Below are 17,407 nucleotides of genomic sequence, written 5' to 3'. Positions count from 1 at the left end.
CATGGGAGGGTGAGAGAATTCACCAGAGCCAGAGCAGAAAGTAGAGCAGGCAGAGTGATGAAGTACACTGCTGAGGGGAGCAGTGGGCGGCAGGAGAGGTCTGCATGCCATGTGAGACCCTTGCCCGGCGGCCGGGATCGAACCAGCGCTGCAGAAGCTGTGGGGCAGCTTCGCAACCCAACGCTCAACTGCTGCACCACCAGGGAGGCCCAGGAGGTCAATATCGCAACAGGAAAAAATGTTCAATTACATTCCTTGTAAAGATGGCATTTAGCTCCCATTAACACAAGTCAAAGGTAAGAAGAAAGAGCTTATTAAGTAGTTATAGAATATGTAATTTACTTTTCGCTTTGCCCCAACTGAAATATACAACTACTATTGGGAATAGTGATGTTTTTCAATTAATTAAGAAACTACTAGAGGGCCTCCATGGTGGTGCAGGGGTTAAAGACACAGCCAGCCACTGCAGCATGAGTTGGATCCCAGATCCCCTATCCTAGCTCGCCAGGGAGCTGACCCACATGGCACAGCAGACCTTTCCTGTCTCAACCGCTGCTCCCCTCAGCAGTGTTATATTTCCATGGATCTGCCTGTTTCTGCTCCCCACTCTGTCTCCAGTGAATCATCTCACCTCCTTCCCTCCACCCTGCACCTACACCCCAGTTCTTGTATACATAAATAAATAAAAACAAATCTTAAAAAAAAAAAGAAACTATGGGGCTTCTCTGGTGGCGCAAGGGGTTAAGACGCAACCTATGAAGCTATCCACAGCCACTGCAGCATGAGTTCAAGTCCCAGCCAGGGAAGTAACCAAATGGCACAGCAGACCTCTCCTGTCTTGCCCGCTGCTCCCCTCAGCAGTGTGTTTCAGTGGATCTGCCTGTTCTGTTCCTCACTCTGTCTCTGGTGAATCCTCTTACCTCCCATACCTCTGGCCTGTACCCCAGTTCTTATATGCAAAAATAAATAAATCTTTAAAAAAGAAAAAAATTAACTACTAGAGATGTTTCACATCACAATCCCTAGAACCTTGACATGAAATTCAAACCACACAACCAACGGTGCTCATTTAATACACATTCCCTTGGTATTGGACCTTCTGAGGGGCATATTTGGGGTAGGCACCAAATGCTAACAGGGGCCTATAAAATATCTGATCAGCAACAATAACAACTGAGCACAGAGAGTAAAAATCCTATTAAAGTTTTGGCACAAAGACCTAAGAATTGGAAGCAGAGACTTGACATTTTTCTTCCTTCCTTCTTCCCTCCCTAGGATGCTAATGTGCCCTGAACTGGAAACATGGCACAGGGACTATGGGGGCAGTGTCCGCATGCCTGGAGGCCAAAGAAATGGACAGAGGAACCGTGTATATGAAGAGTAATATTGGGGTCCCTAGAGCTTGAAGAATGGGAGCACTTGGAGAGGAGAGCAAGAGTGTGCCCTGTGTCCAAGGAAGAGAAGCTGTGACCTGCTTTTTTCCAGTCTGCCTCAGTTAATGCTTACAGAGAACAATATTTAATTAAATTGTATATTTAATTATACAAATATACTTAGAGGCACTCTGATAAATCACATTATGCAATATTTAGGAGTTCAATACTAAGGCCCCACTTTCCATTATATTATTTTCACTAAACATGTTGCTTTGTTTTGCAAATAATTAAATATTTTATATAATATTAATGATAATATTGTAATTATTTGTACTTATTTGCTTGCATTATATGTGATTATTACTGTTTTACATACTTAACTCAATCCTCCCAACATTTATGAAGTTGAGACTATTATTAACTATGAGAAAACTAATTAAGAGAGGGTCAAGGGTCTTCTTGAGTTGGTGGCAAATCTGGAATTTGAACCCAGGCAGTCTCATTTTAGAGTCCATGTTTTCAGGCATATGGTCTGTTTCCAGAGTTGGTTTTATTTCTTTTTTTTAAGATTTATTTATTTGTGCATACAAGAACTGAGGTATGGGGGGGTGACAGAGACAGAATGAGGAGCAGGCAGATCTACTGATATACACCACTGAGGGGAGCAGCGGGCGAGACTGAAGAGGTCTGCTGAGCCATGTGGGTAGCTCCCTGGCCAGGGATCGAACTCATGCTGCAGTGGCTGTGGACAGCTTCTTAGGTTGCGTCTTAACCCCTTGCGCCACCAGGGAGGCCCAGAGTTGGTTTTAAAGTGTCTTCAGGACACTAAGAATTATGCCTCCTTCTGTACCTATTCTTCCTCAACAAGGTCTAGGACAATGCCCTGTAGATAATAAATAGTCATTAGCTCACAGGCTGGGAACCAGGGTGGGCATCTGTTGCAAACATTCCCTGGACAGTCATCAATCCACTATTACCTAAGAATTCTTTCTCAAGAAAATGCATTAAAATGTCTTAGAGACAAAATAGATGGTGGGTGGGGAGTAGAAAGTGGACGAGAGCTGCAGCAGCACAGGACAAAGGCTTCTTTCAGTTCAGAAAACTGGGGCTGCATAACTCCTCCGGCCAGTCCCCCACCCCATCCCCCCAAATGCCTGGCATTGAATGAAATACAGAGGATCCAAGACATAGTTCTTTGCCCTCAAAGTTTTACAACATAGAGCAAAAGTTCTTTTGGGCCGAATGTAGAAGTAGGGTTTAGTGGAAAAGGCATTTCCTAGGGCCAGCCCCACTGAATACATTTTTTTTTTTTAAGATTGGGCCTCCCTGGTGGCGCAAGGGGTTAAGACGCAGCACTATGAAGCTATCTCCAGCCACTGCAACATGAGTTAGATCCCTGGCCAGGGAGCTGATCCACATGGCTCAGCAGACCTCTCCTGTCTTGCCCACTGCTCCCCTCAGCAGTGTATTTCAGTCAATCCACCTGTTCTGTTCCCCACCCTGTTTCTGGTGAATCCTCTTACCCACCCCCACCCCCCGCATCTCTGGCCTGAACCCCAGCTCTTGTATGCATACATAAATAAATCTTTTCTAAAAAAGATTGAAAAAAGGAGAAGATAAAGATTTATTTATGTATGCATACAAGAACTGGGGTGTAGGCCACAGGTGTGGGTGGGTGAGAGGATTCACCAGAGACAGAATAGGGAACAGAACAGGTAGATGGACCGAAAGCACTGCTGAGAGGAGCAGCGGGCGAGGCAGGAGAGGTCTGCAGCACCATGTGGGTATCTCCCTGGCGGACTAGGAATAGAACTTGTGCTGCAGTGGCTGGCGTCAGCCTGATAGTGCTGTGCCTTTAACTCCTGTGTGAACACATTTGAGAAATGCTGGCAGAATGCGTTGGGTAGGTGCAGGTGAGGAGGGAGAATTCCAGGCCAGGAGAACGGACAGAACACACTAAGGTTCGAGCACAGGCCCCCTCCCCCAGGGCCAGGTGCTCAGCAGCCCTCGGTAGATGGGTTTGACCTTCAGAAGTGCCCCCAAACCTGGGGTGACCACATATCCGGGGTGACCACATACCCAGGGTACTCAGAACAGCGGTTTTACTCTCGTTATTCCTGCCTCCCTCTGCTCATTCTCAAAAGCATCCTATTGGGGATGATACATTATACGTCACCCTACTCAAACCCTACTTTATGCAGCTTGACATGGCAGATTATTCTGCCTTCCCCAATGCCCTTCCCATTTTCCCTTCTTTGGCAGAAGGGAAGTCAAGCCTGCCTTGCACCTGTTGGTGTAGCCCCACTCCAGCTGCAGAGGCGTGAGCTGCATGTAGAGTCTACCCGATGAGAAAACCCAATTAAAAAATGATCCATCAGGTTTTCTGAGTGGTCCTAGGACGGAATCGAATGGACCACTTATGCAATTTGATAAAACACACAGTGTTAAAAAGTGTCTGGAAATAGACCTAGTTCAAATCTCAAAAAGGTTTGTAGTCCACTGGATGTAAAATATATATAAATAAAAAATAAATAAAATTAAAAAAAATAGAAACCCGGGCCTTCCCGGTGGCACAGTGGTTGAGCGCTGGGCTACAAAGCTGCCCGCAACCTCTGCAAAGCCAGTTTAATCCCCAGCCCCCGGTGAGGGTCCCACATGGCACGCAGACCTCTCCTGCTGTGCCCGCTGCTCCCCTCAGCAGTGTACTTTGTCACTCTGCCTGTTCTGCTCCCCGCTCTGGCTCTGGTGAATTCTCTCACCCTCCCATGCTTCTGACTGTACCCAGTGCTTGTATAAATAAATAAATAAATCTTTATTTAAAAAAAAATAGAAACCTATTAAATGGAGAAGAAAATATGTGTTCATCGGTGTTTCAAAGAAATACAAATACTGACTGGCCTGGTACCCAGAGGGGCAGACCACTGCCCTTAGGTAATCAGACCCACAGCATCTCGAGGAACATGTCCCACCACCTCTATGTGGAAATGTAAATGCCTATTTACATTTACTTGTGGATTTAAAATGAACATATGTGGGGCCTCCCTGGTGGCCTAGGGGCTAAGGCTCAGCGCTATCACCTCTATGGCCTGAGTTCAATCCCCGGCCAGGGAGCTGACCCACATGTGCAGCAGACCTCTCCTGTCTCGCCTGCTGCTCCCCTCAGCAGTGTATTTCAGTAGATCCACCTGTTCTGCTCCCCACTCTGTCTCTGGTGAATCCTCTCACCCACCCCAACCCCCGCATTTCTGGCCTACACCCCAGTTCTTGTATGCATAAATACATAGATAAAAAATAAATAAATAAAAATAAATCTTTAAAAAATAATAATAAAATAAAGTGAACAGATGTCTTTAAGATCCATCTGAGACTCAAAACGGCTTATATAAATCCTTCAGATCAAAACATTTTTACCATCACAACTTTCTATTTAATTTTATGACCAATTCAAAATATTGATGTGGTTTCATTCCAGGTTTAAGTAAAGCAGACTGGAGGGCACTGGTCCCAGCTGATGCATCTTCAATACTTGAGTTGCTTTTTCTCCTGTAAATGCTTTTGCAGGAACTGTATGAAAGAGTTTTCTGTGGAGGGGTCTCCCTGGTGGTGCAAGGGATTAAGATGCAGTCCACAGCCACTGCAGCACAAGTTCAATCCCCAGCCAGGGAGCTACCCACATGGCACAGCAGACCCCTCCTGACTCACCCGCTGCTCCCCTCAGCAGTGCATTTCAGTAGATCTGCCTGTTCTGGTTCCCACTCTGTCTCTGGTGAACCTTCTCACTGTACCCCAGTTCTTGTATGCATAAATAAATAAATCTTAAGAAAATTGATTTCTGTGGATGTGAGGTTTACTAAATGGAAAGGATTCCTTTAATTTGGCAGATTTTAAAAATCATCTTAGAACATTTGATATCAGAATTACTTCAAGTTTGAATTGTGTTTAAGTGGGAAGCTAAAGTGACATTATGGGGGCCTCCCCGGTGGCACAGCGGTTGAGCGCTGGGTTGCGAAGCTGTCCGCAGCCTCTGCAGCACCGGTTCGATCCCTGGCTGCTCCCGGCCACTAGAGGAGGGTCCCGGCCACCAGAGGAGGGTCCCACATGGCGCGCAGACCTCTCCTGCCACCCGCTGCTTCCCTCAGCAGTGCACCTCGGTCCTTCTGCCTGCTCTGCTTTCCGCTCTGACTCTGGTGAATTCTCTCACCCTCCCGCGCTTCTGACTGTACCCAGTGCTTGTATAAATAAATAAGTAAACCTTAAAAAATAAATAAACAAATCTTTTTAAAAAAATAAAGTGACATTATGCTGTAGGCACATTTACTTGGGGTTTTCTTTTCATTTCTTTAAACTCAGCAAGTATTTTAAATACTTGACTATATTTGCAAACTAACCTATTTGCCCCCAGAGCTGTTAGGTGGACTCAGTGACCTCTGCACCCCTGCCATGTGTCAGAGCCCGGGAAGGGACAAGAGGCAGTCTTAGAGGGATACCAGGAGTGGCCTCAGAGACAGACCTTCAACCATCACAGGATTTTAATAGGGAAAAAAAAATGGGATAGAGTAGGAAGGATGAAAAGAATTCCAGACGTAAAGAACTGTTGAGGCAAAGGTAGATGGGAAAAGTGAGAGGAGTAGAAAGAAGGGAAGTATCGGTGGGCTGGAAGATGAGGGAGATAGAGTCACAAGAGACAGTGGGATCAGCGTGGTGTACAGTTAAGTTTGCATCTTTTTTTTAAAAGATTTATTTATTTATGCATACAAGAGCTGGGGTACAGGCCAGAGATGTGGGGTGAGGGGCGTCAGAGGATCCACCAGAGACAGAGCGGGGAACAGAACAGGCAGACTGACTGAAGTATACTGCTGAGGGGAGCAGCGGGCGAGACAGGAGAGGTCTGCTGCATCATGTGGGTAGCTCCCTGGCTGGCCTGGGATGGAACTCATGCTGCAGAGGCTGCGGATTGCTTCACAGTGCGTTGCTTAATCCCTTGCACCACCAGGGAGGCCCCAAATGAATATATTTATATGTACAGGTGCAAGTTAGGATGGAAGCAGTGGAACCAGGAAGAAGGGGTAGAGTTTTGAAACTCATAATTCAAACTCATAAGACTTGTCAACCGCTTAATAAATGAGGAGCTTGGCGAGCGGGTGTTCTAAGACAACTCTGAGGCTTTGAGCCTGGACGGCAGGAAATAACAGAGGCCACAGATGCAAGGTGGGGTGAGTGAAAATGAGCTTAGTCCTGGCCATCCTGAGTGTGGGGCGCTGGAGAGGAACCCCAGGAGAGTACGGACACATCCATGTAACTCGGGACCCTGGTGTGCTTGTAAACAGCCATTTGTTGGGTGAATGCAGGAAGGGAGGAAAGGCAAGAGAGTGGAAGAAGGAAGAGAATGAGGAAAAAGGAAAAAGAAGGAAGCAGTTGGATATACAGGGTGAGGGCACTGAGCCCCGTTCTTGGCCCACGTGTGCGCAGGTAGCAGTCCTGTGTGAAGGTTTGCAGGAGGAGTTAGGCCCTGGAGGAGGTGACTGAAGGGAACGGCCAGGAGAAATGACTCAGGGCAGGAGGAAATGGGGGCTAAGGGCAAGATCTCAGGCACCAGGCAAAATTTTTTTAAGATTTATTTATTTATTTGTACAAGCACTGGGTACAGTCAGAAGCGCGGGAGGGTGAGAGAATTCACCAGAGCCAGAGCTGAGAACAGAGTAGGCAGAGTGACGAAGTACACTGCTGAGGGGAGTAGCGGGCACAGCAGGAGAGGTCTGCATGCCATTTGGGACACTCGCCGGTGGCCAGGGATCGAACCGGTGCTGTGAAGGCTGCGGGCAGCTTCGCAACCCAGCGCTCAACCACTACGTCACCAGGGGAGGCCCAGGCACCAGGCATATTTAGGAGCAAAAGACAGAACAGAAACAGTTGGAGGGACAGAACCAAGAACTGAGAGGGCAGAGCTGCTGAAACCCAAGGAGACGGTGTCTAAGTGAAATGGGACAGAGGTCAGGGAGGTGGTCTTGAGTTCTACCTGGGGGCTAAGTGGGGGTCTGATCTGTCCTGAGATCTGGGCCTGCCTTTCGCCTCACATGGGCCTCGGAGTAGGTGCAGCTCTTAAAGGGCACCAGGAGGGTCAGAACTGTTACTTGACTTTCCTAAGGTCGCACATCCAGCAAATGGAAGAATCGAGTGGATTCAAGCGGCAAGGCCTGGCCCCATACCCGCCGCTCTCAGGCATGCATGTGGCTTGTGCTGGGGAGGGCAGTGCATGTGGAGGGCAGAACTCAGCATCCGAGAGATGGAAGGGAAGAGAACTCACATTCATTTGCTGCTCACTAGAACCAGCCACATGTGAATGCAGCCTGTGGCAGAGAGGAGGGGGAGCCCAGCAGAGAGGGAAAGCAGGGTGGTAGCTGTTTCCAGCAGGGGCAGGAGGACCTTCTGGGACTGTGCTAGAATTTGAAAATTGTTTCCCCATATTGCAGCACTATTTACAATAGGAAAGATATGGAAACAACCCAAATGTCCAAAAACAGATGAGCAGATCCAAAAGATGTGGTATATATACAATGGAATACTACTCAGCAATCAAAAAAGATAAACTCATGCCATTTGCAGCAACATGGATGGAGCTGGAAGGGATCATGCTCAGTGAAATAAGCCAGAAGGGAGAAAAAAATATCAGATGATTTCACTTATAGGAGGAATACAGGGGAACCAAATAAAGAATCAGGAAATAAATAAATAAATAAATATGTACATAAATAAATAAATAAAAAGTAAATAAATAAAACAAAATTAACAGGCAACTACAAATCAGAGACATTCTGCAGGGGAGGGGGAGAGAGAGGGGTCACACAGGGAAGTGGGGCCTCCCTTGTGGCGCAAAGGGTTAAGTTTCAGCACTATGAAGCTATCCTTAACCACTGCAGCAGGAGTTGGAGCCCCAGCCAGGGAGCTACCCACATGGTGCAGCAGACCTCTCCTGTCTCACCCGCTGCTCCCCTCAGCAGTGTAATTCAATCTGCCTGTTCTGCTCCTCTCTCTGTCTCTGGTGAATCCTCTCACCCTTCATACATCTGGCCTGTACCCCAGCTCTTCTATGCATAAATTAATAAAATAAATCTTAAAAATAAAAAGCAGGGGCAGGAATTGCCCAAGGGACTATGGTAATGGTGCACGAGTGAATCGGTGATGGGAATTTTACGGGGACTACACCTGAAAGGAGAAACACACATTGTACAAAAATGAACAGTGATGTAAAATATATAAAAATTAATTAATTAAAAAAAAAGAAAATTGTTTCCCCAAACAAACCTGCATCAAAATAGCTTATTTAAACCAGGACTTGTCCACTATAACCGAATGTGGTGATTATCTCCTTTCTTAATACATATGAAACGCTCTATTTCCTATTTTTAATATTCGTGTAAAAGTATTCATGCATTAGAGTTGTACATACTTTTTTGAGTCCCTTGCTTTTTTCTGTTGAGAATATGATATTTCCTTTCAAACTGATAGTGGCATTAAGCTCTGGATCATGGGAAACAAAAGGAAAATAGGCCATGAGAACGAACAAGTTCGCAAAGGGAACAAACACCCATCACAGGGTGAATTTTCTCAATCACAGATTTCTGTGAGGAGAAGAAAATTCATTGGTCACTTCAGAGGGAAAGGAGCATTTCTGGGCTGCAGCAGCCTTGGAAACCACAGCTGGGCTTGCCCTGGGCCTTGGGGGGACCTCTGACCAGGCCTCTGAGAGAAACACAATGTGGGTCTGTGGGCTGCTCAGCTGGGCTATTTTCACTCTAGCCATGGCCTACCCCCAGCAGCTGTAAGCCTCGTGTCTTCCTGAATGTCAAGGAAGGGCAAAAGGACTTTTTCCTTCTGTATCCCAAAAGGCTCCCAGGAAAGGGAAAGCGAGATGTGTGCTAAAAGGCTTTAAAATCAGGGGAAGCACAGGGCAGGAAAGATGGCTGTGAATGGCCCCTTGGCTTCGGTCTGAGGGGAGCCTTTTGATTAGCTTGGAACAATCGTGAGTTACACATTCTGCAGCAGAAGGAGCCAGAAACACTTGGGAAGTTTGAAAAGAGGATAGATCATTAAAGCTACGTTCACCTGGTGTCAAAACAGTGAGTGCAAATGTGAGCAGTCAGAGCCACCCACTCTTGGGGTGATGCTTAGTCCTGGAACTGCTCCCCTCCTGCTTCCCAGCACAGCTCCACCCCCTTGTGAGGAACACCCAAGGCTGAACCTCCACAGGACCCCATCATTTCCTTCTCACCGCTCCATTTTAAGGGCACCTGGGTCTACAAGGCTCCTCCCACAAACAAATTCAAATGTCTGATTCTGACTTGACCTGGACTGGGGGGTTCTGCTTGTCTCAGCCAAGGCCATCACATTACCAAAGTAGGACAGAACTGAGCTTCTGCATTTGGCCTTGCTGCCCGTGGTTGGCTAACATCAGGTGCATGTCCAGTCTAAAGCAAAGACAACACTTAAGAGCTAAAAAACTGGGCTTCCCTGGTGGCATAGGGGTTAAGTCTCATTGCTATATCACTGCTAAGGCCTGAGTTCCTGAGTTAGATCCCCAGTCAGGAACTGACCCACATGGCGCAGCAGCCCTCTCCTGCCTTGCCTGCTGCTCCCCTCAGCAGTGTATTTCAGTCAATCCGCCTGTTCTGCTTCCCAATCTGTCTCTGGTGAATCCTCTTACCCCCGGCACCCCTGGCCTGTACCCCAGTTCGTCTATGTATAAATAAATAAATTAATTAAAAAAAAAAAAAAGAGCTAAAGACTGACTTCCTCCCAGCCCAGCCTAGATGCCCTCTGTGGAGAACCATGTGCTGGGAACCTGATGGTTTGCCTGAGACAGCTTGACTTTGCAGATTTTTTTTTAGAGGATTTATTTTATTCATTTATGCATACAAACAAGAACTGGGGTGTAGGCCAGAGGTGGGAGGTGGGAGTGATAGGCTTCACCAGAGACAGAGTGGGGAACAGAACAGGAAGATCTACTGGAATACACTGCTGAGGGGAGCAGTGGGGGGACAGGAGAGGTCTGCTGAACCATGTGGGTCAACTCCCTGCCCGGGGATCAAACTTGTGCTGCAGTGGCTTTATAGCACTGAGACTTTAACCCCTGTGCCGTCAGGGAGGCCCTGACTTTGCAGCTCCAACCTGCAGTCCTGGACAGTGGTGAGCAGTGAGTGCAAAGCCTTTCTCTTCCTCTCTGGAATCTTCCAGCCTGGAAATTTCATTAGAGGCTGGTCTAGTCCCTTCAGCTCCTTTCCAAGTCAGGAAACAGAGACAGCCCAGGCCCAGGGCAGGACTCTGAACATGCCCCTCATCCAGGAAAGGTCTGGGGGAGCCATATGCTCTCAGGTATCCCACTGCTAACTATTCTTTCTGCCCGGGGACCAGAGGGGTCCATCCCTAAACCCTTTTGCTCTCTCCAAATGAGGCCAGCTGTGTCAGACCCTTGGGGAAAGTGCTCAGACCTGTACCACCTCCAAAACCAGGCACTATAGAGAAATTTCCATACATACCTACTTGTTGAACCATTAATTTGAACTCTAAGAAATTACAATTTTTTAATAGAATCAGTCATGGTAAAAAATAATGTAATATATTCATCTTCACAATAGAAATTGTGAGAAGAAAAGTATAAGGTATGAAAGGGTCTGAGAGCCAGGTTTGGGTTCAAATCTCATACCTTGTTGTTACTTTCCTTCAACAAACATATCCTAGAATTCCTGCCTTATGCCTGGTACTGTTCTAGAAGCTAAACAGATAGGTGGGCCCCATTTTCCTGTCACAACCCAGTGGGTGCTGCTCTTCTGCGGCCTCTTCCTACTTAGGTGGCATTGTGCCAATCACTGGACTCTGGATTTCAGCTGAACACTGTGATGGTTAAATGAGACAATGGGGCCACCCTGGTGGAGCAAGGGGTTAAGCACTGCACCGTGAAGCTGCCCGCAGCCTCTGCAACACAAGTTCAATCCCTGGCTGGCCAGGGAGCTACCCGCATGGCACAGTGGACCTCTCCTGTCTCGCCCACTGCTCCCCTCAGCAGTGTATTTTATTCAGTCTGCCTGTTCTATTCCCCACTCTGTCTCTGGTGAATCCTCTCACCCCTCACCCCCTGCACCTCTGGCCTACACTCCAGTTCTTATATGCATAAATAAATCTTAAAAAAAAAACAAATGAGACAATGACCCCAAGGCCAGGAATGTGCCAGAGGCCTCTGGTAATGGTAGCTGCTGGCATTTTACTGTGGCTCGGAGAGTCCTCCTAACAAATACTGAGTGACTGAAGAGCTTGGCAGTGAGACCATTCAACCCACCCTCTCATAGCGCAACCCAGGTGCCTCCGTAGGACAGGGCGTGCTGGGCAGGACCGCCAAAAGCAAAGCTCATGCGTGCTAGAGACCACTGCTCCCCACCCACCCTGAGACCAGGAGAGATCAGCTGTGGCCAGGTCCCAGTGAGTCACGAGAACAGGGAGGGATGGAGGGGTCAGGGGTGCATAGGAGGAGGTGCAATGGAGTTCGACTTTTTTAATGGACAAGAAATCATTTAATCCAAAGAAAATAAGGGTCAAATGAATTGATTGAGGTAAAACAGGGACCTCAAAGGAAACCCATAAAGGAACTGCAGGAGCTTCTAGTCTTAGCAATCAGAGATTTGGCTCTGGTGAGGAAGAGGTAGTGCAAGTGAATCCCTCCTTCTTGCACTTCCCACCCACTGGAGTCACTGGCATGAAGTGGAGATTCCTCTTGCAGCCCAGGGACCTGATTTCCAGGCTCTTGAGTGCAAACAGGCCCAGTGGATATTTCACAGGCCACCCTGCACACCACTGTGACTGCCCACTCACGCACACTCAATCCCACTCAGGCCAGACAGGGTATCAGCAAGTGTGAGCCACTGTCTAGCAGCAGGCAGCTCAGGTACCTCCGCTGACGTTACAGTCCTCAGTTCTGTCCCGCTCTGGGGGTTCCTCCAGCACAGGAGATGCACAGGGAGTTGAGACCAACAATTGCACTAACTTTTTTTCATACAGTCTTCTGGTGGAAGCTGAGGAAGAAGGGGGAGAACGGACGAAATTGCTTGTGGTTTAAGATATTTTACAACCCAGATGCCTTATTCATGTACCTCACATTATTGGTTATTATAGGTTTTAAAATGCATGGACCCCACAGTTATTGAACTAACTCCTTTTCTTCCACAAATACTCAAGGTGAATACAGGCCACACATCCATAGCGGGGTACTAGAGATGAAAAATTGGGGGTGATAGAACCAAGAGCAACTGGCTTTTTGCTGCTGGAAAAAACTAACCTTTTCTCTCTGGCACCCTAATCTCTAGGTAGGATCTGGGTATATTTATCCCCACTTCCCTCTTCGCGGTTTTCTGGATTTTTGTTTTCTTCCTTATTTCTACTTGAATGGTTTTCATTACATAGACTCCTACTGTAGAATTAAAATTATTGGGGGTGGGCCTCCCCTGGTGGCGCAGTGGTTGAGCGCTGGGCTGCGAGGCTGCCTGCAGCCTCTGTGGCGCCGGTTTGTTCCCCGGCCACCAGCGAGGGTCCCACAAAAAAAAAAAATAATAAAATAAGATAAAATTATTGGGGGTGCTTTATAATACATGACTAGTCTTTAATATTGTCTGTATACATACGTAGTATTGGGCCTGGGGAAAATCCAAGCTTATCAAGTTCATACTGTAATTTGTAGTCACTCAGACACTTCACATCCACCATGGTGATAGTCTGGTCTCTTTTCTGGCAGTGGATTCTTTGAAACAGTAAAACAATAAATTCGTTAAGGTCATCTTATAAATTAGAACCAAAACTTAACTAGCCCACAAGAGTCTTCACCACCCCATCTCCCCAGTAGAGGCCCAGAGGCAATGAAGCAAGATCACCATTGCTGCTGTCTACTGCTGTATTTCTCTCCCAGGTTTAATGCCTCACTGCAAAACTTTGGGTGGGGATCGCTATCCCCAATGTTCTTGGGGTTCAATGATTTCTAACTTTTCTACTCAACTAATGTGAGAAAAACCTTCTGCACAAAATGAACAAATATTTCCATTACTGCTTAGGAGCTCTGAGTAAGACTCAAGCTCTGAGAAGATAAAATGTTAATTAAATATGAAAGAGCTGAGAGAGATTTTTTAGTGAGTTAAATAAAAGTTATTTATCCCTGCCCTCCTTTTGATGAGAGGACAGAGAATTTGGAGCATTCAGTTATTGCAAACAGTAGTAGTTTTCACACTTGTAATTTAACTCTGAACATCACAAGATGGTAGTTTTTAATTAACCACCAGCCGACTTCATAATCGCTGAATTGGCATTTGAAAAAAGTCAGCTATTCATTCCCGGGCACGCAAATTGATTTATATAGATTTACACAAGTCTTAATGTAGCTTTCCAAGCCCACACAGCCTCAAGTTCAACCAGTGTTCTTCATTTGACCCCTCTATCCCCCCAAACTGACCTGTCCATCTACTTAACAAAAACCTGAAAATGACAGACCCATTTGTCAAATCTTCTAGCAGAGCTTTTTAATTTAGGAGTTTATTGTACCTCATTTCTATCATGTTTCCAGACTTTTTTAATATCACAGAGAAAACAAATGCAAGACAATTACTCAGCATAGGAAGATCTGGCCCAATTTTAAGTAATGACTTTGCCTTTAGTGGTGATCAATCACTGTCCAATTAGCAAGAACATTGCATACAAGCTAAAAAGCTGTGAATTGTCAAGTATAGCAGGGTGGTTTGAGAGCACCTGGCCTAACAGTTCTCCACCTTGAAGCTCCATTTTGACCAGGTCATGTGTTGGCACATTGTAGGTGCTTCGTAAATGTAAGTTTCCTTCTTTCCTGTGTGTTTGGGAAGGTAAGTTAAAGCTTTCAGGCTTCTGCTAAACAACCCAACATTAGTAAGGAAAAGTACAATATACCTCAGAACTTTTTATTTTTTATTTTTTTACTGGAGGTTAGCTTAGGCAGATCCTGGGACATTTGTTCTGGGGAACAGCTGTCTGTTGTTTCACCACTGTCCCAAAAATAACCTCCAAAAGAGCCCTCATCCATTTCAAGTGACACTAGACAATTGCCTAGAGGGAAAACACATATGGAAGAAAAATATTCAAATGGAATCCAACCAGATGATTAATCCACTTACCCTTTACATGGTTGTCTATAGTTTATGCAGTTGGCTTAGTTACTAAAGCTGGATGAGTCTCACTCAGGGTTTCTACCAGCAACCCACCCTTTCTGCTTGTTGGCTATTAAGGCGATCATAATCCTGACATGTGTGACATCAGGAACCCTCATAGCAACAGACTGATGTGAGCAGCAGATGATTAATTTAACCTAAGTTCAAACAGAAGGAGATATTGGTCAACCCCGTCAGCAGACTGTCATGATAAAATATCAGGAGGTGCCAAGAGGGAATGGAGCCAAGCAAGAGAAGATAAAGGAGAAATCAAACTCAGTGTCCAGAATGTCATCGAAAGACCCACAGTAGTAAATGAGCAATCAGACCTTATACTCCAGGGAAACTGAGAAAGTGGAAGAAACCTAGACTGACTTGTTAAGCAATTGCTCATTTAAGAATAAGAATCAGAATAGAGTACACTGAAGAATGATGATGGTTTGGGCCTTTTTACTTTCTACCTCTGCAAGAGCCTGTAAGGAGACAGATCTCATCCTGAAAGCTAGAGGTTGTTGGTCCTTAATTCCATTGAAGGAAAAATCCCTCAGGCCACTGAGTCTTTCAAGAAAGACTTCAGGGCCTCCCTGGTGGTGCAAGGGGTTAAGCACAGCACTTTGAAGCTATCGGGTCGGCCAGGGAGCTACCCACATGGTGCAGCAGACCTCTCCTGTCTCGCCCCCTGCCTCCCTCAGCAGTGTATTTCAGCCAGTCTGCCTGTTCTGCTCCCCACTGTCTCTGGTGAATCCTCTCACCCCTCACACATCCGGCCTGTACCCCAGTTCTTGTATGCATAAATAAATAAATCTTTAAAAAAAAAAAAGACTTCAAAACAATTATGCTAAACAAAATGGAACTTTGGGAAAACACATTGCCTTAATTAAAGACCAGGAATGAGAGGGTCACCTGAAAGTGGGGGGGCCCTACCTGGAGTCACTCTGGCTCCCATCTCTTCCCAGCTGGGTGACATGAGGTTCTCATCTCACTGTGTCCCCTTTCCTCATCTGCAGTGGGGGTGACAGTGGATCCTGCACAGGGTGTTATGAGGACTCAGTGAGTTAGAACCCACAGAAAGCACTTGGCACACGGCAAGCACACTGACAATCCTTCCGTGATTTGAATTATTCATTATTTCATCCTCAGAACGTTTCCACATCCAGCTTCTTCCTCAGGAGGAGGCTTCATTCCATTTGCACTTGCCTATCGGACCCTATAATTTCAACACTTTCTGAATTCACAGAAAAGATTGGGCATCTTTGGGTGGATGGTTGAGGGATCCTGGGCTGTGGTTCCAAGGATCATGGTTCCAGAGTTTGTGAACTGAGCCTGTTTCCAAACAAACGCCATGCAAACATTCCACAATATCCAAACACTGGATTAGCCAAACAAAGACTTGGGAAATTGACACATTTGTTTCAATCAAAGCAAATAAATGATAGGCTTGGCTTATCAAAATGCACAAGCATTATGTTTACATTTCCCAGAATTGCTTTCGACAAAAAAACAACCAGCAGGTGGAACTGCTTCCATTTAAACTGTGAGACTGTTGGGATAAAACAGCCATTTCTGGAATATTTTCTTGGTTAGACTTCCGGGGCTTAAAACACACTGGGAGACAAAGGATTCAATCAGATGAGCTCAACCAACATTTGTGGGTTGAAATCTGAAGTTACTCTCTGGAATTCTGATCTTGCCAACATCCATGATTCAGTTCTCACATTATTCTATTTAAAAATTTCTGTACTCCACCATGACCTGAAATATTTGGTTTTGATGTTTACAGCGATTATTTCCCTTGGTTTTTTTTTTTTTTCCTGTGAAGTCCAGGGCATTAGCTTGTTTTTTTGTTTTTATTCCCTCCATGGATACAGATATTTTATTCTATTTCTCAAGGGAAGCAAGTTTTAATTGCCAATCGACTAGGTATTCAACATGATAAGGTATCTAAACCCTGAGAGCTTCCTTCTTTCATTAAAATGTAGATCCAATTTCTTTTCCCTACTGCCACATGCTGTTATTAAACTGAAATAGCGGAAATAGTCAAAGCCAGATGTCACTTCAGTCTCAGGTTTGACGTGGGGCACAATTTCCTCTCCTCCGTTTAATCTGCCGTTATTTACTAACCCTATCCTTTGGAAGAATGCACAATTTAAATGTAAATGCAATTTACATAGGGGAGCAGATAGTAGATTTGCAGTTTCAATTGCCAATAACCATTTGCAAAGGGGGAAATCAACTAAAGCAAAGATCAGCAGCTGTCAGGCTGAAGTCGGCATCCTTGCCTTTCTCAGATGACTTTGCTCCTGCTAGCACCTGCCTCCTCGAAGCCTCAGCCCCACAGGCAAGGAAAGTGGAAAACTGTGGCTTTTCCCCAGATCCTTTCCAACAGCACTTACTATGGGGGTGAGGATGGGGGCTTTGGGGTTTCAATGAGCTGACTGGCATCATTGTTGAAATCTTTGACTGATAGGGCCTCCCCGGTGGCGCAGCGGGTTGACTGCAGCACTGTGAAGCTGTCTGCAGCCTCTGCAGCGTGAGTTCGATGCCCTGCCGGCCAGGGAGATTCCCCCATGGCGAGGCAGACCTCTCCTGTCTCACCCGCAGCTCTCCTCAGCAGTGTACTTCAGTCATTCTGCCTGTTCTGCTCCCTGCTCTGTCTCTGGTGAATTCTCTCACACTCCCACACCTCTGGCCTGTACCTCAGTGCTTGTATAAACAAATAAATCTTAAAAACAAAAAACAAAAAACTGACAGGGCAACTTAAAAAAAAAAAAAAAGAAATTGTTGACTGATCAATTTCTTCCAACAAATATTTACCAATCATCT

At 46.0% G+C, this 17,407-nt stretch overlaps 1 protein-coding gene across 1 annotated transcript in view; it reads right to left on the bottom strand.

Annotated features, from left to right (window-relative positions):
* Positions 1–13,124, bottom strand: part of LEMD1 (LEM domain containing 1) — a gene marked incomplete at both ends in the record, with an annotated part of 34,890 nt that extends 21,766 nt beyond the window's left edge. The window contains 3 exons of the mRNA XM_084245525.1: positions 8,824–8,894; positions 12,314–12,436; positions 13,043–13,124. Coding sequence (XP_084101651.1) covers positions 8,824–8,894; positions 12,314–12,436; positions 13,043–13,124 — 276 coding nt within the window. The remainder of the gene's footprint in view (positions 1–8,823; positions 8,895–12,313; positions 12,437–13,042) is intronic.
* Between the last annotated feature and the right edge of the window lie 4,283 nt (positions 13,125–17,407).

This window comes from Talpa europaea, assembly GCF_964194135.1.
Source record: "Talpa europaea genome assembly, chromosome: 10".
NCBI classification, from domain to species: Eukaryota; Metazoa; Chordata; class Mammalia; order Eulipotyphla; family Talpidae; genus Talpa; species Talpa europaea.
Note: the sequence above shows the minus strand (reverse complement) of the source record. Positions and strands in the feature narration are given on the sequence as shown.